Here is a 23,145-nt window from a genome sequence, read left to right on the forward strand (position 1 = left end):
AAGGAGAATGGAGCAACAATTTTGTGTAAAGAATAGAGCAGAGTTTATTTGCCATTTGCACACAGTGAATAAATGGAATTTATAGTGGACAGTTGGCTTTCAGTCCAACTTTGCTAGCCAGCGCTTGTAAAGTTGAGCTAGTTCTCTGGGATTTGACCAAAATAATTTGAAACCTTAAAAAAAAATCAAGAGCACAAACGTCGGGTTTTAAAAAGTGGCGGTAACGAGAATGTTTATTAGTGAATTACACAAACAGCTTCATGTGCTACATGAATTGTCCGTGCTGTTTCCTCAGTCAAGTTAAATTCGGTACAGAGCAGGTGAGGTGGGGGGAGGAGACTTTGAGAAGGGGAGGCGGCTTTGGGAAGGGGAGGGGGGGAGGGATGCTTTCAGGAGCAATAGGAAAAACAACGCAAGCACAACGTTGTCTGCGACATACAAAACTATTTCCAGTTCAGTTATGGACATATAAATACAAATAAATACTAAAAAATACTAAAGTTGGAAAGTGCACTTATAGGCACAGAATAACATATATACTATATATATATATAATATAGACAAAATGTGCCTGATATAGGCACAAAAATCAGTATCAGATCAAATCTCTACCATGTTGAAGTGGATGTCTTAGGACCCCCTTAACTTCAGCTTTGAAGGCTTATCCTCAGGTTTTTCCTTTGAAGGCTTATCATGAGTTGGCAAAGTGATCGAGACCAATCGGAGTTCAGCTCGGCTCGCTGTGACCATTGAGATCCTGCTTTACCTTGCAGCACAACACCACAGCGTGCATACAGACCAAGCTGCTGGCGGCCATTTAGCAGAAGACCAAGTAGATGCATTTTTGAGCGAACACCAGAGCTCCATGTCCATGTGTGGAGCCATCCACGGTCAACTTAACCTGAAGATTTAAAAGCATATTTTATCTGTCTTGAGTCCTTGAAAGAAAAAGAAAAAAAACATTACTTTTCAATTTCATCCTCTTTTTGTTCGTTGCCTCTGTTTCTTTCTATAATAAATATACATAATACATTTCGGCATTATAGCAAAAGTATGGTAAAAACGCCAGCATGCCGCTCAGTCCTCCCCGAACAATACTCTGCTACAATACAACACTTAATAATGCACGAGATTCTTCCTCGGGAGACCGTTCTTTTTTTCTCACAGTAAAGTAAAACAGCTTTAGAGAGATGTGTGCGCTCTGAATTTTAAATTCTCCGTTATGAAACCACTATTTCCACTCGCGCTCTCTTGTGATGCCGTGTGAAACGAGGAATATAAACAACTATCTTCTCATCCGTCCGTGCTACTTGAAACCCGAGAGTCTGAAATGCAGAGTGCAGAACCCAGCGTCATCCAGTTTACTTTGCTTTGGATGACGCTGACCTCGGATATCACAGAGGTCTTGTATATAAAGTGTAGTTCCAATTTTCTTCTCAGCTAACCTTCTCTCGGGGAATTAATTTGTTTGGCACAAAGGGGGAAGCTTTGTGTGTGTCACTGGTAAAAGTTGGAAAATGCTAACCTCGGGTGCATTAATTCCATTTTTTTTTTTTTTTTTCAGCCTTGGATATTATATGGCTACTAATAAATCACAGAATCTCTACATGTTTGTCTGGCTGCTTTCCTCAGCAGCCGTTAATCTGACTACACGTTAAGTAGGCACTCTGGCCAGATCGTTATTAAATTTAAAATTTTTAAAATTTATTTTGTCCAGCTCTTCTGTCTGTCTCTTTTTAATCCAAAAATGCTGCTGCACATCAGCTCAGTGTTGTAGCTTCTGCCATGTTTGGATCTCCCTAACACGTGGACTAACCATGTTGCGCGGCCTTGCGAGTATAGTAATGCAGTGCCGGATGTGCAGGGTGCAGGAAATGGCACATATTTTTCTCTAAAATAGATTTATAGAGATCGATTTGAAGTGGGGAAGTCTTAGTGTCAAGTCATCTCAGTGGGCATTCATATTTAGGCAAAAACTCGTTTTCTGTACACAGCAGTGCGTCTATCTTCTCAGCAGGCCTTTGTCATCGGGGGCATTGGTGGCTTGTTGATCACTTGCGGTGCATCGTCAGGGGAAGGGGGATGCAGCTCACTCAGGCATTTGCTTTGGATAAGGAGTTCTCGTGAAACCTCTGAGAAAAAAATTGGCCCACTTTGAAAATATTCTGTGTGCTGCGCTAGTCCCGCAAAATTTTCTTTAAAGTAGTAAGTTGTACTGTGGAAGATTTTGGGAGAAAAATAAATAAATGAATGCAATTGACAATTTAATTGTTGTTTTTTCTTAACGTTATAAGACAAAATGCTTTCAAGCAGTGACAATGGTATGGTTTCTCCAAGGAAGAAAACAGTAGTAGTAGATAGGGTAGTATAAATAATGTTCTTTGTATTTGCTGTGAGGGGTAGTTGCCTCGTTTGATCACGGCCGCAATATCAGTGGGAGTTCTCCAGTTTAGTGCATCTGAGGCACTTCTAAACTCGGATCTGTTGCATGTCACCGGGGAGCGTGCTTCAGTTGTTGCGCAGGGATCCCTAACAAACTGTAGGCTCTGCTGCCAATTTTAATGAAGTGCTGTTACATATAATAAGGGGAAGAAACGTGGCATCCTTCTCGCCTGCCCATTAGACATGATTGCAGCATAAGCCTGCACATGAAACCTCAAACGCTCTTGAGTACATGCTTCTTTAACATCAAGGGATATGAAGCCAAAGGGAACGGAGGGCAAATACAAGGCAACTGTGGAATAAAGCATATGATGTTAGTTCTTTAATCTCTGCGTGATCGTACCTCCAGGTCCAGCCACTGCTTTTGCAGTGACCTACATAAGTGTATTCCTGGTTTGGTTAGTTAGCAGAGCAGTGCACGTGGTTGGTTAAACTCATAAATGACATCAAACAAGCTTAACATCTGCGATAAGTTCAGGGAACTTTGAATTTCGGCGACAGGAGCTGCGTCTGTGTGGCTGATTGCACGTGTCAAACGGGCATCGCCTCGCCATCTTTTCTCCGCCGTTCATCAGCACTGAGTGGCCTGTGCGAGCGTCCCGGCAAAACTAGTCAGCAATTTCACCTAATTGCAGTTCCGCGCTTCAATCATGTTTTGGAGCTCGGGAAGATCGTGATCTGAAGAAACCAAACACATCTGCGCATCACAGACTGAGACTGAGCAAACCATCTAATGTGTGATTGCATTTGTAAGGCAAACTGTATTTCTTCTGCCTCGCTTCCTTCTGATTGAGGAACATCGGAGCTAATGCCAGAATGTTTCACTGCAAAAATCCTCAAAGAAAATTTGCATTTGTGCTTAATTATCTCGGCTTCTGTAATTACATACATTTAAATCTCTGATCAGCTCGATCTGAGCGATGCGCAGCAGCGCCTTCTGACATCTGCGCTCGAGGCAGCTGCAAGGACAGAGTGGTGCGTGAACAGGCTGGACTAGGTTAAACCGTGCGGCTGAAAGCTTTTATCTGTGCTTTATTTCCCGGTGATTGCATAACAATATTCTCATAAATCACAGCCTAACCTGTGAGTAAATAATGCATTATGTATGTGGTTGTGCTCGTGTGTGCAGATCCTCGAGTTTGTGATCGTGCTGGAAGAGTAATGAATCATGAATGTGGGTGGATGTGCCAGACCTAAAGATTGAGATACAGATGTGTTGTTTTGCGTCTAATTGAAAGCTGCGTGTATTTTTTATATAATATTAGCAGTCCTGTCTGTGTTGTCACCCCGAGGCTTATGCGTGCCACTGCTGCTCACTCATTATGCATTGCCAAATGGGTATGACTCAAACGTGTCGACCCATTTTAATTAATTAATTCATTTTTTTTAATTATTATTATTTTAAATAAATCTGCAAAAGTTTCTGCAGCAGAAAGAAAGATTCGGTTGCACTAATCACTTGGCAAAGCCGTCGAACAGATGTCGTGGATGTGCACTGGAAGTGTTCCCAACTCCCCACTCCGCCCCTCGTCACCTGGAACCGTCAGTAATGTTAACGACAAAGCAGTGTTCTGCTTTTTGTTTTTTTGTTTTTTGCCTTCAGCCCTGGGCTTGCTCACAGATCTAATGTGTCAAAATCCATTACCAAGACGACTATTCGTATAAGTCCACAATATTGGAAGCGCTTTATTAATTTGGAGTAAACCGATGGGGGTTTTGTTCCCTCAGCAGATTCCTAATTGATTACTTTAATATAAGCATGATGCCCTTACATTAGGAGTGAATTTTAGGGCTTTTTAAACTTGTGTTTTTGTATTGAGTAGTTACATAGGCATATGCACCGACCAGCCACAACATTAAAACCACTCACATTGACCATCTTGTGACGATCCAGTGTTCTGCTGGGAAACTTTTGGACCTGGCATTCATTGGTGTGGATGTTACTTAGACATGTAGCACCCACCTAGACCAGACCAGGCACCCCCAACCCATAGCAGTGACACAGCCATCCCCAGCAGGATGCAGCCTGACACAGGCACACACACAAAAACACTTTAGGAACAACTCAAAAAAAAACAAAAAAACATGAAGAACAGCTCAAGGTATTGACCTGGCCTCCAAATTCACTAGATCCCAAACTGATCAAGTATCTGTGGGATGATCCACAGAGGCCCCTCCCCTCAAAGACCCCCCCACTAACAACAGTCTGTTGCCAGACACCACAGGACACCCTCAGAAGGCCCATGTCCATTCTCTGATGAGTCACAACTGTTTTGGAGGCACAAGGGAGACCTGGACAATATTAGGAAGGTGGTCTTAATGTTATGCCTGATCGGTTTAGATTGTTATTCAGAATTCATTTAAATAACTTTAATGTTTAAAAGACTGTGACTTCTTGAGGCCAATAAAAGACACATGTACATTTGATTTAATTCATTTTAGTATGTGTTTTTCAAAGCGACAACTATTTTTCTTCCTACTTGAACAGCCAACTCTGTGCTTTTGTTGCTGAAATACGGCACGTTGGGGGAGACGATGCACAGTACTGTTGGTGTTGAGTCTTACAAGTTTAACTCGGCCTGACAGAGGCTGTGCACAAGTGATCCTGAAAGCGTGCAGCGTATTGACAGCGTGGCTTCGAATTTCATCTTGGGTGCAAAGCAACCAGATAGAAAAGGAAACAGACATGGTCCGCCGAGCCAAAATCCCATCTAGATTTAGGGATGATCATTTCCTAAGTTTACTAAAGTTGGTGTTCCCTTTTGTTTTTGTTCTGCTGAAAGGGAGCTCACAATTTTAAAAATGCAGCAGAAAAAAGAAAAAAAAGGTGCATTTTTTTTTAGTGTAGAAATGTTGCACAGTTTTGTTGTTCCTGCTGCATTTCGGCTTTACTGCTATTTATATTCCACTGCTTATTCCGGTTTCTGTAATATGGAAAACAGCCAGAAAAAATAGACGAGCAAGAAGGGAAAGGAGCAGAAAGTGACAAAAACTCAAAGTCACAGCATCATACGCATGCAGCTCACACCGATGCCTCCCGCTCACAAAGTCCTATTTTGTGTTGTTTTTTGTAACAGCAGCATCACAGTTTTCAAAGTGGGATAGTGGCTGAATGTGTCAAATTATGTGTTTATACAAAAACAAGACTGAGGGATGAATAGAGTGGTGCACAGCCTAAGAAAGCTGAAAGTGCCGCAGATTCCTTTCAGCCGTCATTCACACTTAAGGACAGCTCTGCCGCTTATTGATTTTTCTTTTTGTTGCCAGCCTTTAGTGGCTAGCAGTGGTATTCCACCTACTTTCGCGGGTTAGGTCGATTTATTGCATCAGCGGAAACTTTAAATCGAAATTGACTTACATCTGCGTCGCACAGAGGCCTCTGAATGCAGCAAGGAAATGTCATTTTTCTTAACTTATCTGTCATTATGACAGTAAACCTTATAGTCTTGTGCCAAACACTTACTGTTTCAAGCCCTGCAATTTTAGACCCTGGAAAAAATAAGGTCCCCGGCTGAAACGAGGTGTTTCCCTTGACATTTGCCAACCAGCTGATGCATTCCAGATGAAACTGACCTTAAGTCAGCCTTCGTAATCCGTCGGCTCCTCTGTGTAATCATCTCTGTCTAAAGACAAAATGTCATCCGCTGAGCTGCATTACATTGATACAATAATGCTGCTTTTTTTTCTGGGATTGTGAGATGTAATTCAAGCAAAACTGGCTCAATAAAAAGATGTGAACATTGGCTGAAAGTGTAACCTGCAAAGATTTTATTTAAAGAAAAGCTCAAATGAAGTGGTGGAAAGCTATTCATTCATTAATTACCTGTAACTGCTTGTCCTCTGGAGGGTCGCGGGGGCTGGAGCCTATCCCAGCTGTCATCGGGCGAGAGGTGGGCTACGCCCTGGACAGGTCTCCAGTCTATCTCAACACAGAGAGACAGACAACCACTCACACTCACACCTACGGCCAATTTAGAATCACCAGTGAACCTAACCAGCATGTCTTTGGACGGTGGGAGGAAGCTGGAGTACCTGGAGAGAACCCACGCAGATACAGGAAGAACATGCAAACTCCACACAGAAAGGAACCAGTTGGCTGAGCTAAGGAAGTTGTAAAAGTAACTCGCAGTTTATTCTTTTGCATCAATTTGACGTCAGTCCAGACCCTAATGCCATAGCTGACGCGCACCTCCCCAGACATGCTTCTCCATCTCCGCAATTTTCAAATTGATTGTTTTGGATCAATAAAGATGGAACACATCAAGGAAAGGTTAACCGAGAAGATTCGGAGATACAAACATTTGTTGGACTCGTCGTTGGGGAAAATTTCGGCAAAACTTTCAGTCGCTAATGTTGAAAGTGAAGCAGGAAGTGGAAACAAAAATGAACCCGACTGGTGAAAAAGACACAGCGCCGTCAAGCGCATAGGCGGCGTTTGTACAGAGCGAGCCAGACAAGTATAAATGGCTCCTACCAGCGTAGGCTTCGTGCGTAGGTTACGCCGCCTAGGCCCCGCAGAGGTATAAACCGCGCTTAAGTTCATACCCTGCACAGTATTTTTTTTCTCTGCAGCCATGTGTTAAAGACGATCACAGCACGGAACAAAGGTTTAACACATAGCGATGCTCCCTGTAGCACAAGCCAAGTGACAGCTGAGGAATGCTGTTGCGCTGCTGAAACACTCCAACACAGTTTGGTAGAAAGGACGAAGAAGAAGAGATTTAAAGAATCGCCAAATAGAAATCGACTAGTACGTTTGAGCTTATTTCGTGTTTTAGAGAGTTGGGATTCTGTGGCCCAGAGGCCTCTGCGTTACTCTGGAGGAATAGGTTTGTGTTGAACTGTTGATGGTGCACCTCATTACTGTAGCTTGGTGTCTCTCTAAGGACTGATTAAGGATTAAGCCCATTTGAGAGTGCTAGCACGTACACACTGCATCTTTCTCGTTTCATTATCCATGCACAGCTCCTTCATCTATAGCTCACTGTATATGCATGCAGATCACCTATGTGCCTGTCAGTAGCTGCACCGTGGTATCCCTAAACGTCAAACTTCCCGCAACCGGATGCTGTTCTGCACCACTCTCCCCCGATACGGCGACGTCCATTTCATCTTTCTCCTTTTTCAAATGTTAATAGGTAGAACCGGAAAAACTCAAATGTGTCGTGCGACTGGAGGCCAGCTGGCTTTTTAAAATCTGTGATAATGATGTCTGATGCTGTAGGTGGCGGAGGAGATCTAATGCAGTGCGCGTGCAGAAAATGGGACGTGCAAGTGACTAAACTTGCACGTGTCTGTAATGAGTCAAAGGCGGGCAGTTATTTTCCCAAACACTCTGCACAACCGCTGCTTTCTTTGGCAACAAAGTTCCCGCAAGTGTTGCCGCGTGTAGACAAATGCATCCTGACCAGTACCAAATGGAGCTTTTGAGAAAGAAATCTCATTACTTGAAGGAAACTATTTTTAAGACAAGAATCCTCTAGCCCTTTTCCTCTTGGTTTGTTTGTTTTGCCGGAAATAAACCAGTATGCCGTTTGCTGATTGTTTGATTCAAAACCGTTATTAACAGTCTTATTGTTATTAATGTGATTTTTAAAGAATTAAAAAGCCTTTCCATTCATTTCACAGTGTAAAATAGTACTCCCTGACTGACTAGTGTGTCTGGATTAACAAAGCTGTATCAGATAATACATTTTTGGAAAAAATACTTATGCAAATATGTGTTTTGTGTTGCACTATAATGCCGGAGATAATAGCTGTAGGTCATGCACGCAATAAACACTGGTCTGCTAAGCTCCTGCTGACTGAAAGCACTGCTTTAATCACAAATCTGTCTGAATTGTTTTGGTCAAAGTGGTTGAATTAAAAGTTTACAGGGTAGTGTTTTATACTGTTTATCTGTTTTAACAAGAATTTATTAGACAATTCATCTGTGCTTTGAATGCCTCCCTTCACTTGGGGACAGTAGCTTGAAGTGAACGTGACAGATTAACAACACGACACACATGCAGCTCACACCCGCACCTACAGCTCACAAAAATATATTACGTGATATAATGTCAGATTTATTTGGATTTACTGAAAAGCGTTTTTGAATTATTATCTATGGCAGAAAAATAAAAAACTAAATTATTAAAACCTATTAAAATTAAAATGTGAAGATGGAAACACCCATGTCTACCGGGCGGCTGCGTCTCGGTTGGCAGAGCCCGGGGGTTAGATCCCTGGAACATGCAGAAAAATAATACGCGTGGCACCGGTGTGTGTGAGTGAACGGGTAGATGCATCACTGTGACTGTAAAGTGCTTTGAGCACCAATAGGTAGAAAAGTGCTATATAAATACAAGACCCTATACAGGACCATTTACTTAACAGCATTCAGAATGGATCTAAGTGATTTAGTTTTTGTTATAACAATCAGCCTCAACATTATGACCGCCTTCCTAATATTGCGTAGGTCTCCCTTGTGCCTCCAAAACAGTTGTGACTCATCAGAGAATGGACATGGGCCTTCTGAGGGTGTCCTGTGGTGTCTGGCAACAGAATGTAGTTAGTGGGGGGCATTTGAGGCGAGGGGCCTCTGTGGATCATCCCACAGATACTGAATGAATGAATTTGGAGGCCAGGTCAACACCTTGAGCTGTTTTTCATGTTTTTTTGAGTTGTTCCTAAAGCGTTTTTGTGTGTGTGCCCCCATTGTCCCCATTGGGTCCCCATTGCTATGGGGTAGGGGTGCCTGGTCTTGTCTAGGTGGGTGCTACATGTCTAAGTAACATTCACATGAATTAATGCCAGGTCCAAAAGTTTCCCAGGAGAACATTGAATTGTCACAAGATGGTCAATGTTATTCACTTCTCCTGTGAGTGGTTTTAATGTTGTGGCTGATTGGTGAACCACTGAATATAATACTCTTTTGAGTTATATGCTGCATATTTTAGCAGAAGCAGCTTTGAGTCTTTTACATTCGTCATTTAGTCATAGATATAATCAAACCTCTTCACATTAGGTAGGTTTTGTCTGTGAGGATTCTCAGTGAAAGTCTCAGCTCAGACATTTGACTCGTAGGCACTCATGGATTTTCTTTATTGTTTTTTTGCTTGTACTCCTAAAACTCCCCCGGTGTTTGGATGTGCATAGTCTCTCAGCCAAAAATCTTCAACACAGTGGCTGGGTTTGCTTCAGGAAGCTGTCTGGAATGCAGGGTGTGTTAAATGCAGTGTGGGTTAAGCCTGAGCTCTTCCAAGTACTGTGCATTATCCCTGTGGAGATCAGGATTCAGAACCTTTTTCCGCATCCCTTTATGTAATTCAAGACTTTTTACACATTTAAATAATCCACAGATGTGAGAATATCCCCTTCTTTTTTCTTTTTTTTATTAATGAGGCTTTCACATGCGTGAGGAATTTACTGATCGTTGTCTTCCTGAAATCCAGATGCATAGTTTAACGTTTTCCTCATTTTTCTTTTAAACATGTCTGCTATGAGCTTCCAAAATTTGTCAAATTATACACCCCCACAGATTCAGTTTTTCTTGTCTCTAAATCACACAGACAGTTCTTTGCTCGAGATAATATCCATTTTTGTTTTTGTAAACTAAAATACATCCAATTGATTTAATGGTCCAAAAACATTCGAAGCAATTTTGAAACCTTATTGTAACTTATTTTGGATAAGGGTCCACTTATTCTCGAGAAACATGGTCATTTTTTTTTTTAACACATTTTCAACTGAGGCTTCGACAGCACATTTTGTACGAAGAGTTAAGAGTCCAAGGTTCTCTAAAACATCACATTATCTGATTATCTGACGGCTACGTGTCTGATTAACAAGTATTTGCCAACTGACCCGGTTGAGACCTGGACACCGGTTTTATATTGTGAGGTTTTATTAATTTGTTCGATTCCCCAGCACAATGGATGGAATTAGAGTTAAAGTTGCTTTTTTTTTTTTTGCAAAGCTGCGCCCAGTTTAGCAAATATATGAGCTATTAACTGTGTTTCTATTGAATTAAGCAAAGCTAGTTCTGTGGATGCTTTGTAAGGAGGACATTAAAGTAAGAGATGTGGTCGAGTGTATTTGCATATCTGATTGCAATCACAACTACATGGTCATATTTCACTAAGAGTACGACATTTTCTAAAAGTTATTAGTGACTTAATCTTTAAACTTAGATTTGACAATCGGAGTGGAGGTGTCAAGAAGTTTAAAGAGTGTTGCTTAAAGCTGCACTACTCAACCACTTTTCAAATCAGGATGTTAAAACGGTCGTGCACAGGAAGAATGATCACCCAACTTGGCTGTTCTTTGTTCTTTGTCTTGTACAAGCGTCCAGCTTTCTGTCTTTTAATTTTATTGTGGCTCACTTGGACCATTCTCATCTACACTCTGCAGACGAAGCGGAGTTGTTTTCGCCGAGCTCATATATGCCCACTACTTACTCATCACCAAACTGCAGAAAGACAAAGTCAGCAACTAGTTGGTGAACATTATGGCGGAACATTAAGCCGATAGACAGCCAAGAATTTCCTTTCAGCAGAGATGGGATTTACAGCTCTTTGAAGGGAACCGGCTCTTGTGGATCTGTTCCTTTGAAAGAGCCGTTCAAAAGACTGGCTTATTTTGACTTTTATTTTATTTTTCAGATTCCAGCCTGGGGGTAACTAATTTTATCCAGGAATATTCACTGGGAGGATTGACAGGCTAAGATTTGGATCAGAATCATTCAAACTCAGACATCTGAGATATCCGAGTTTGAATTATTCTGAAATATTGATTCCAGATAGGCACTTCGTTTATTTATCCCATGGGAAATTCAGTAAAAACATTTGTGCTGACTAGGTATCAAACCCTGGCCAGCTACTTGAAAGGCAGCTACTCTCACCATTGTACCACCAACACTTTAAAACAATGCCAAAGCTTACACTTTTTTAAATCGCCAGCCACTCTCTTCACATGTTTCTTGAATTCTTGCAACTGCTGCGTACTGAGACACTCGCGTGTGAAACAGCCAAAAAAAAAAGAACGGCTCACAGCTTCGACTCAGTTCCCATCGTTCGTTTTAAAGAGCTAGTCAAAAGGTTCAGATCGTTCGCGAACACCACACCTTTTAGAGACAAAAGAGACAAAAAGCTGAGCTGAATGGAGAGCCACCTTCACCAGGTGTCCAGATACATGAGGTTAATATTGTTTGGTGGACGTGTAAATAAGAAAGTATGACTTGTTTTTTGTTAATTTTTCATGGTTTTGTTTACAGTTTGTTTTGCTGGGCCCAAGTGGCCAAGTGACCAATTAAAGCTTAAAATAATGATTTTATTCTCGGCTCATGTCATGACCAAGACTGTGCCAAGTAGGTAAGCTCCTTGCGGCAAATTTGTGCTCCTGGGTTTTATAAATTAAACTGACTTTGTACAAACTCACGTAGTCTCTGTATGTTCTGCGCTCTGTTTGATAAAACTGATGTGGTGTTTCAGCCGAGCCGTCATTATTGCTGTGATTTGGTCATATTTGATATGTATATATATATATATATATGTATATATAAACAGAAAGAGAAAATCCTGCATTAGGAGTCGGCACTGTTGTATTAAAGTCACTCTCTGTTTCACATGATAGCAGGCGACCAACAAATATTATCCTTCCCCATTTGTTACGGTCTGTCCCACTTTGATAACTTCAGTGATGAGAATCCCAAAATCACAGGAGGGTTTAGATCAAAGGCTCAGCTCAGCCTTTTGAACAACTTGAATCCTGTGGCAGCGGTGTGTGTAAAAACGTTGCGCTCTGTCTCTGTTTTCCTCAGGTGAGCACCTGCGTGTCTGTCCTCAGGGATACACCTGCTGCACGTCTGACATGGAGGACAAACTCAACCAGCAGAGCAAACTGGAGTTCGAGAACATGGTCGAGGAGAGCAGCCACAATATAAGAACAACGTTCGTCTCCAGGCATAAAAAGTTCGACGGTAAGTTGCAGCCGACGGGTTTGTTTTAATCTGCGTGAACGGCAGAGATTGTCGTACGTAGGAATCAGTATCCCAGGCACCACCACTTCGAGCTGCGTGCACTCCATGCAAGTGCTGTCAAACTTGTAATACAGACTACTGATGTCATGATTAATAATTACTGTGACTGTGATTAATAAGAAATGAGCAGATTGGTGTTGAAGATGGTTGTTCAGGAGTTCTCCCTTTCAATTTTCACTACCTTCCATCACGGTGCTCTCTCTCAAATGTTCTTGGTGCTGTCTAGCAGGCTGTCATTTCATTTCTGCTTTCCATTCTCGCAAACCGACACCATATGATTTTCCGACTGGCCGACATAGCCACACTGACTTTACTCACATGGCAGAAGTGCAACGTGTCTTTGTCAGTACACCACACAAGCGTTGGTAGAACTTTTGTCTCGCGTTCGTCTCCTTTTTCACTGAGAGGCATCACACGCCCGCTTTTTATCGGTCCGCTGTTGTCTTTTTCTGTAAACACCGCGTTTGCTGTACATGCCATTTATAAAAAGATCAGTGCGTTGCAGTCTTGACCTCATGTTAGTAAAAAATCTATGAGTCTTTTTTTTTTTTTTTTTCCCTCCCCTCAGACTTCAGCTGATTTCTGTAATATCCGTGCACAGGTGGGAGAGGGAATGCAGGTCCTTCAGTGCAAAAAGAAACAACACTGTGGTACAAACTAAAACCTTTATGTGCACCAGTAAGATTGCAGCTAGAAACAACAGAGGTCGATGTCTCTTTTGGCCAAACAAAGAAATAAACAAAAAAAAAAACATCAAGGGTAGTTTCTTTCAAATTTGTAACTGCCAAGTGTTAAATGATCCATTTGACATGTTCGCAATCAACTCAAGTACAAATACCTGCACGTCCTTGCACAGAAGGAATTCAATTGTTACGGTTTAAACTGGCAAAACGAGCCCTGTTATTATAATTTTGGGCACAGGCTGAAGGATGAATAGATTGTTTTTCAAGGCTCTGATGGAGAATTAAGATAACGCTGTGAATCCTGTCTGGATGTAAATACCTGCATTTACGCGACTGTGAAAATTTAAAATGGCAAACATGAGCGTATCAGCTGATACCTCTGTTCTAGCAAATAATGTGTGTGTGGGATGGGAAGAACTTTCACTCCCTTAACACCACTGTTCCTCCATTCATCACACGTAAAGAACACTTTCACTTGAATGTCTTGTTATCGCTTGAAATAAGATGCGATGAGCACAAAACTAAGGCTGTTGTTACTGGACTCAGATAGATAGATAGATAGATAGATAGATAGATAGAACGCAACGACATTTCAGATTACGGAAAGGATGGGACACTTCTTGTTTCTGATTGGACAGAACCCGTGCTAAAATATAAGCTGATGTGATTGGTTGTTTCGCTGCCACTCAAGAAATGACGCCTTGTGATTGGTCAGCTACGCGAAAGTGTAGACACTGTGATGCGCTTTGAAAGCAGACAACATGTACTGCCCACATTGTGGAAAGAAGTATGAGTCGTTGCCAAATTTCTGCACGTCTTGCGGAAAGACATCGGCATTATTTGAAGGGGCCGAGGGGACGCACGATGAAGACGTAGTTGCCCCGTCTCCTCAGCCCTAACTCCTTCAACCGTGCTTTCAGGGCTCCGAGGGACATGTTAATGTCATGATGGGCTGAAAACGTATCAAGAATGACACTATATATATATATGTCCTCTTTTAAAATATTCCTCTATTAGTGCCATCTCGTCCTCCATTCTTTCCAGCAGGGTTTAAAACTTGTGCACGGACACAGCGGAGTAGAAACAGGAAATGTCCAATCAGAAACAAGAAGTGTTGTCCCTATCCTTTCCGTAATCTGAAATGTTGTTGTGTTTTGACCTTCAGGGCCACCGTAATAATATAATATGGATATGTGATATGTGGAAATATAGATATATAGATTTTGTGTACAGTATATAGTGAGATAGAAAAGATATGTAGTTGTAGGTTATATAAGGCTATAAATATATAATGCTGCTTAAAAAATATTCAGTAGTACACTTGTAGTGCTCAGTGTTGTCGACAAAGACAACTGTCACATTTATAAAACCTGTAATTCTCAGGAAATGACAGGAACTTCTGAATTCGGCATGGATTCTTTGAAATAACAATAAAAACGTGACCTTCGGATTAACAAAAAGGAAACAGATGCGATACACAGAACCAGTCATGACAAGATAAAAAAAGATGTAGCTCTTAATCTGTGAAAACTTTATTGGTAACCATAGGTTACACAAGCTTTGCCAAACACTTTGAGAGCTGCAGTAAAATACTTTAAAGGCTTGAGTGGATTTCTACATTAATAACATCAATTTTAAAACCTTGCCCCCAGAACAGTGTCCATATCGTAAACCTGCACATTTATACTGTCACGGTGGCGACACAAATCACATGTGCAAATTCCATCTTGTGCAAATGCCCATATGGCCAGACCACTCAACATCACATCCCTTCTCCTTGCGTTAAGCTCCATCCACCTCGTGGGGCTTGAATCATCCCTCATCAATTTTACATGCCCTCGTTTCTGTCCCCAGTTATTTATAGGCCCCTATTATGAAAACCTTAACTTACTTTTTGATTACTGACTGCCTCTCCCCGGAGGCCTGTGGGTTTTGATGCATTATTGAGCAATCCTGAAGCCATAAATGACTGTTGCACACTGGAATCGGGATTTGGGTGTCCAGAATGTCCAATCATCCGCCTTTTTTTTTTTTTTTTTTTTAATATTCTCCCAGAGAGACGCAAAGTCCGGTCATATTCCAGTTCGCCTGACGCACAGTTCGGAGAAAGAAATTTACAACCTGCATTACCGTGCTCGAAGTGTGATTGCACTCCAAAAGGTTTTTTTTTGTTTTGTTATTCTGCAAGAGTATTAGCGTTCTCTACTGTGTCTTAGTAGGTTATCTAAGTTAACTTGAATTAAATACTAGAAATTAGATAAATATTTGGAGTATTTATGTGCTTGATATAAAGGGAGTCTGGATGTGTTGAAAGAGGCAGAGCGGGAGAGAGTTGCATCACATCTGTTCGAGATTAATTGCAGCGTATGAACCATGATAAAGGGTGCCTCATGCTCAGTCAAGTGATTTGAGTCTGAAACTGCTGTAAGGAGTGGTGTCTTGTCTTTTTTTAGCGTCTCAAAAAATTCTAGTCCTATTTCGTGTGCAGTATTTAAAAAATATTCAATATACTACCTTTAGATGAATTACTTTTCCTACTAATCTTTCTATGACTGAGTGAAATGCAAACATTACAAATGTCAAAAGACAAAGTAGCACCTTAAATTGGTAATGTTAGACCTTTGACATCTCCATGAGTTAGTTGGCAAATAGTCTGACTTGTTGGACAGTTGTAGTTCACGCATTCTTCCTTCGCCTCTTTTTGACTTACGTTTTATAAATCAGCTTCACTACAGGAAACCGCAGAACTACCTACGTATTGGATGAAACCGGCAAATGATTATACACCGATCAGGTACAACATTATGACCACCTTCCTAATATTGTGTAGGTCTCCCTTGTGCCTGCAAAACTGTTGTGACTCTGAGGGTGCCCTGGCAACAGAATGTTGTTAGTGGGGGCCTTTGAGAGGAGGGACCTCTGTGGATCATCCCACAGATACTTGATCAGTTTGGGATCTAGTGAATTTGGAGGCCAGGTCAACACCTTGTGCTGTTCTTCATGTTTTTTTTTGAGTTGTTCCTAAACTGTGTCAGGCTGCATCCTCAAGGAGTGTCATTGCTATGGGGTGGGGGTGCCTGGTCTGGTCTGGTCTAGGTGGGTGCTACATGTCTAAGTAACATCCACACCAATGAATGCCAGGTCCAAAAGTTTCCCAGCAGAACATTGGATTGTCACAAGATGGTCATGATGTTATTTACTTCTTCTGTCAGTGGTCATAATGTTGTGGCTGATTGGTGTAAATGTGCATTTTTATCAGAGGCCAGGTGCATCTTTTACCTTTTTTTGTGACATGTTCCTTTGCATAGAATTAGCCATTTTAATGACCTGTGTCAATGTCCCAACTAAGAAAGTTCACCAGATATTATTTTGCAAAGCATCCATTGTTGCATCCTAAGGCTGAGTGCTGCTGAATACTCTCCTGATTGCTTCATGGCTATGCAAACAAGTATACATTTCGCCCATCCCATTGCTGACACTAAACTCTGGAAGTCTAGCAGCGCAAGATATACATTACCTGCTAACGAGCTAGCATACAGGCAACAAATTAACGCTATTCAACCACAAATGCTCTCCAGAAGTGTCGACTTCATAAGTCAGCCACTGACTGCGCACTGAATTAAGACCGCTTATTCAGTTCAAGAGACATGTTCCTGTCATTGACTCCCGTCCTCATCGCTGACTGCAGATGGTACTTAACTTGTGGAGTCTTTAAAACTACAGCAGAGGGGGATTATATAGAAGTGGAAGGTGAAACGCAGGGAATAAACTGTGACTGAGTCCTTTGTTTTGGAATCTCCAGCTTCTTATTCACTCAAAGGTCAGCCTTGTCGAGACTGTTCTGCTGCTCTTCAACAAGATTTTGAATATTTTTTTTTTTTTCCCATCAAAGTTTACCAAAGAATGTGAGAACAACACTAATATTCAAATGAACTGATGGCGGTATGACTGGGATATGACACGTTTACCCGATTGCAAATTGGCGCATTCTGTACCCGTAAATATGGATCGAGTGTGTTTTTTTGCTTCTTTTCAAGACAATAAATTGGAATAATGAAGTTTTAACATCCTTCACGGCTTATTTTAATGATATGAAATACCGACGCATTGCTCTGATGAAACCTTCAGCTCGAATTTTCTCCTTAAACAAATGTCAAGTGTAGAATAAAGGCTCCCACTTCATGAGAATTTAATCTCTGCATCGTTCCTGCTCCCGCGCTTCGCTCCAGGCCACAATATTTCAGCTTTCATCGAGTAAAATGATAGAGCGTGCCGTTGTTTTTATGGCCGCGCCATTACATTCGCCGGAACGTCTTGTTCAATTCAGCAGTATAGTTTGAAAAAACTTTCGCCGCGCCCCTGGAAGTTGTCAGAGGCTTAAAGACGGAATTGCGGAGGGGTGCAGCTCCACTTTGTCTCTCGTATCACCTTTCTTTCCCGTCGTTTGCTCTTGTTTATGGCAGGGCCTCATTAGATTCAGTTTGTTTGATGCTTTTGCTCCTCTCTCGCAAGACCTCGGCGAGAGATTAGTGTGCGCGGTTGGTTGACTAAAGTCGGCGTTGAGCGGCGGCCTTGGTTGACTGGGTTCTTTGATCCTGCCTCGGCAGAGCTCCTCCGCTCAATGCTGAGAGCTGCAGCGTCCCTCATTCACTTCAACAATCCCTTATTCACACCCGACCCACACCGAGGCCGACTCAAACACAACACCCCATTCTCTCTAATCTGCACTCTCTAGAAATTCACAAGCTCCTGCTGGACTGTATAAGCCAGCAAATGCACAGGGGGGAGAAAAAAAACACCACTTCAGTTTAAAAAGTGACACAAACACATTGTCTTATCAGAATAAATAAAATAATTCATTATGTTTTTTTGAAGGGGGTGGTGTTGATGGAAGCAAATTGTATATCCGGATAGTTACAGTAATCGTTAAAGTCGTTTGAGCTCAACAGGATGCGTCTAAAGTGGGGGCAAAAAAATAATTTACTCTTCATAGTCTGCTCGCTGGTCCTGTGCGCGATACTGTGGCCTCATTTGAGCAACGGGAGGAAAGAAAACGAAGCTTTGATGGGAGACCAGAGAGCGATGAGTCACAGTCAACAGTGCACTTCAGAATCGACCTCATTAAAAACAACAGAGGGGAAACATGGTGTAACTTATTATCTCCACAGTCGCGTCTCGCGGATGAAGGGACGGTGCTTTTTTCCACTATTTAAAAAACATTTGCTCCTCATTAACCCAAAAACTAGGATGATTGCGAGCTACGTTTATATACTTGGTGAGCTGTCAAATGTTTTCTTATCCAATTAAGCAACCCTTGCTGCGTTGGCGTTGGGAAGACTTTTGATTGGTACGTCGGACGAGGCCAATTGTACTGGAACATGCAATAATAATAAATCATTCAAACCTTAAAGGGGAACTACTGTGTTTTTACAACCTGGACCTTATTTCTGGCATAAAATACGGTCGTTTACTCACCCATATAACTTTTGTGTCATTTGCACTCGTTTAGGAGATAATTGTAGATTGACCTACAGACCCCGGATTATGTCTTTTGACCTGGATGATGTACTGCTAGCTACTGCTATTTTTTTTGCAACATGCCTGAAGATTTTTCCGATTCTGAGGTTTTGGACGAACCACAGTGGTAGCAAATTACAAGTAAACAAGTCGACCGTCGCGGGTCCCGGGTAGGCAGACCCGGGATGATGATAACAGGTAACTCTGGACTCAACGGGGAATAGCACTAGCGTACAATAACAAAATATTGGTGAAATTAACTTTCAGAGGCTGCGTTTCGGTGCCCTGTCACTCCAGTTATATGGGTATACGCTGATCTAATTATTCCCTAAACGAGTGCAAATGACACAAAAGTTATATGGGTGAGTAAACGATCATATTTTATGCCAGAAATAAGGTCCAGGTTGTAAAAACACAGTAGTTCCCCTTTTATTTTTTAAGCAGATCTCTTCTATTAAATGCAGTCTGATGTGATTTGTAGCTATATATTGTCATATAACTTTACAGTTATATTATTATTATTATTTACAATAATAATGGGTCCATTCAGAATGTAAAACCATTATATCCAAAGTGCTTTAGAGGTAAATGGAAAATGTGCTGTAGATGGCACAGTCCTTTATTGCATTCAGAGGAATCCTAATATTAACCTCCACAGCTTGCAAATAAGAAATTGTACCAGAAGAAATTACTTCCATGTTACCATGACAAGGAAAATATTTCTGCCTATTTACCGGGTTTGCTTTTAAAAAGATTGACAAACCATTGGACTCTCTCTCTCTCTCTCTCTCTCTCTCTCTCTCTCTCTCTCTCTCTCTCTCTCTCTCTCTCTCTCTCTCTCTCTCTCTCTCTCATTTCCTTGTGTTGTTAAAGAGAACCTTTCAGTCTGCTTCACAGTGGGAGCCTCTGCTGTCTTCGCCTCAGAGCTATTGGTTTTTGTTTAATGAATGCAGCTTTTATGATCTGCATTCATTAATGGAGGCTGTTGACGTGATTCTTTTTATTTCTCACCATCAAATCCAAGCCTACATCCTCACCTGGCTGACAGCGAATAAATACGGTGCAGCGAATGTTCTGCCTCAGAAATATATTGAATTCAAAAGTCGGCGGATCCGGGGCCGATTCTGTTCTCACACTGTACGTGGCTATATAAAACCTCTGGTAACTTCCCCAGACATCACAAACTCCGTTTCTTTACATTTATTATTCATGTTTGACATTCATTGAAGTACTTACCAAGTGAAATTTAGAAAAATGCCCACAATTCATTGCTGACATCAAATGGGTACATCAAAACAGGATCTCAGAGGTCCTCATTATACTACTCTCGCCCCACTTCAGCTCCGCAGTCATGAGCTTGAATTCTAATCACCAGTTTTGTCATAACAAACATTATAATCCTTTAAAAAAAAAAAAGTAAACTGTTTGTTCCCTCAAGATTGTGATAGATTATCCTTAATATGCTCAAGTTATGTCTGTTTTGCTTCCGTAAACTTGAACGATGGCTCAAACACATTTAATTACCAGTCTCCACTGTTGCAGACTGAGTACTTGAGTTTGTGGACTGATTTGTAATTCCCATTATCCTTTGTGCATAATATAATAGCCGGCATTATTAATTTATACCATGAATAAATTGAATAAGGGGGTTATATTTGATGCACAATGCAGGAGCCCGATGAGAATTTGGCCCCGTTTAGACGTCACACTCTGGTTGAAAGTTTGGCTGCTGTGGCCAGCTGGAAGCACATTTGTCAACACATAAAAAACCAAAACCAGGTGTTAAGAAATGCTAAATTTCGTTATGAGGACTTTCATGCAATGGGGTTAGAATAGATTACCTTCTGTTGCACTCACCGATATATATCTCTGAAGTCTAAGCCTTCCTGCCCTGCGATTGACTGGAGACCTTTCCGGACAGCTGGGGTAGGCTTCAGCCCCGCCCGTGACCCTTCACAGGACAAGCGGTTACAGAAGATGAATGAATGAATGAATCATTTCTTTCCTCTAAAAATAATTCAAATTCATGGTGACGTGCCAGCACCTCTCTGCTTTTCTGCCTTTGGTGCATGTTTTAACACGTTATTGCCACCTGTAGATCAGGGGAATAATGTGGCACCCTTGGTGTGGAAACCTGTGTGTAGGTGCAAAGGCATGTGCAGAGAGAGTGACACACTCATAGAAAAAAAGGCGTCTGTTGCACGACTTCGGCTTTTTTAAAGTCGACTGTTGCGTGATCAAAGTCGACACCAACTAGTTGCTGATGACGTCATTGAACAATAAAAACAGTAGAAAGTAACGCTTTGCAACAATGAAATCTATATTCTTGACCTGAATACATATGCTGACGCTCATGTGCTACATACTGTGTGCTGCAAACATGTATAGCCTGTATAAAACATGCAGCAACTCAGCACTGTCAATATTTTTATTTTTGTTTATTTAACAAAGATCCCATTGAGATTAAGAACCTCTTTTTCAAGGGAGTCCTGGCCAAGATAGGCAGCAGGAAATACAGAACCACAGGGCGTTAGTGAAGTTGTTAATTGATTTGAGAGGATTTGTACCGTTCCTCTGCTAGCGTTAGCGGACGCCTTTTCAGATGAGTGTGCATTGAGGTGGTGCTTTTGTTGTATTTCAGGATGCCAACTCTTTTTATAATAAAATAAATGCAAACCTTGTGTTTTTTATTTACCGAAATAGCTCACCGGTGTGGCACAGCCCTTCGCATGTTTTCCCGTTTGTGTCCCCCTTTCTATAAAACATCTTACCTCATTGATTTACTTTAAAAAGTGTCCCAGGAAAACTTTAATCCAAAAAAATGGAACAAAGCATGACTTTGACACCGTGACTCTAAACCCTCCACCTCCTACAGGACACATTACACAGGACATAGAACAAATGCAGGGGACACAAAGGACACCACGGGACATGGTAACATCTGATGGTGCAAGACCTTCATTACACAGGAGATGACACTAAATTACACAGAGGGCAGGACACTGGTGAGGACAGGGCATGCATTGATTTAACCCTACAATTGAAACCTCCGTGACAGTTGCACGTCCATTTCTAATGAAATCTAAAACCATGCAGACACACAGTTCCTGGAAGTGTTCATAAATAAATAACCTCTGTTTTGGTGTCCCTGTGTTATCCTAAGTGAATGTCAGGAAGACTGTAAATCTCTGGGGACTGAGGGAATGGGGTCTGTCCAGCAGTGGTTTAGCTGAGAGTTGGTGGCAGCCTCCATCATCTGGCACAGGCTGCAGCCCGGTGTCACTTTTGTACTTCAGGATGGATGGCTCTGTATGGCCTGGACGCTGTTAACTCTGTCCCAGTGGTGAGCTTCAAGGAGAGGCTACGAGAGGCATGCCTTTCCGCAAGCTGCTGCAGCAAAAAAAAAAAAAAAAAAAAAACGAGGTGGAAATCCACGGGCTTGGTCTAACGCGATTCTTCTTTTCACTTTATTTATTACATTTAAACTTTGTGTCAGATATTGAAACACATACTCTGTGAAAATTCACTTAAATAAAAAGAAAAAATCCTATCCTGCGGATATTGAGTTTGCTTGGGCTACAGCTGAGATCGTGGCGTCTACAGAGACAGATGAAAAATGTTACCCCCCGCACCCCCCTCTGCAAAGGTGCTGATATGCTCCCCTCATAGATCCCTGCTGTTTCATCTCCTTTTGATTTCCACGCATCATTTAAAATTGACTGAATGTGGTGACCGTGAGGTTCGCATAATTTTAGCTTAGCATTCACTTCAGATGTGACAGTGAGTAATAGGCGTGTCATGCCTTACGTACAAATTGCAGCAGGAGCGGTTTGACATCAGGAGTGCTAAGAAGAAACACAGTGATTGTTCTTGCATTTCTGATGAAACCACTACTTTTAATAAAATATATGTACTATTTGCTTCAGTGTTTCTGCAGGAAACTCGGTTTAATTTGTCAACATTTGCTGCATGCAATATATCAGTGCATCTCTGCACATGCTGTACATGTAGTGATGGAACAATGATGAGTGGTTTTCATGCATGCACGTCCTCAGATGGAGAACTGGAGGGTCCTCGCACATGAAGTTGTTTGAATTTCGTGCAAATACCCAAACAGACACACGGTTGTTTGCTTTTGTGCGTCTTCAGCAGGTGTACAACGTGCAATTCGACGCGCTGTGGACACTGAAAGAAGGAAAGGTTATCGCCACCTCTTGTGTGATTTGCCAGGAAATAGTCTAGGAAACGGTCGGGCCATTTTCCGGTAATTTTCGGAAATTGCTAGAACAATGTGACAATCACAAAATCCATCCATGCACGCAGCATGTGTGTGCGCATGCTAAGCCCACGGCTCATTTTCAGCCAGCTACAACCGACCGCGGTACGACTGAGAAGTGACCAAATCCATTTTGTAGCTTTATTTCAATGTCTGTGCTAAAGTGAAAGAATCAAAATTATAGCTTTAATAAATTGTCATGAGATTCG

At 41.7% G+C, this 23,145-nt stretch overlaps 1 protein-coding gene across 1 annotated transcript in view; it reads left to right on the plus strand.

Annotated features, from left to right (window-relative positions):
- LOC311485388 (glypican-6-like) overlaps positions 1-23,145 on the plus strand; it is a gene marked incomplete at its 5' end in the record, with an annotated part of 158,186 nt that overhangs the window by 24,603 nt on the left and 110,438 nt on the right. The window contains one exon of the mRNA XM_084540755.1: positions 12,242-12,400. Within this exon, the coding sequence (XP_084396881.1) occupies positions 12,242-12,400 (159 nt within the window). The remainder of the gene's footprint in view (positions 1-12,241; positions 12,401-23,145) is intronic.

Source organism: Chelon labrosus (genome assembly GCF_963514085.1).
Source record: "Chelon labrosus genome assembly, chromosome: 3".
NCBI classification, from domain to species: domain Eukaryota; kingdom Metazoa; phylum Chordata; class Actinopteri; order Mugiliformes; family Mugilidae; genus Chelon; species Chelon labrosus.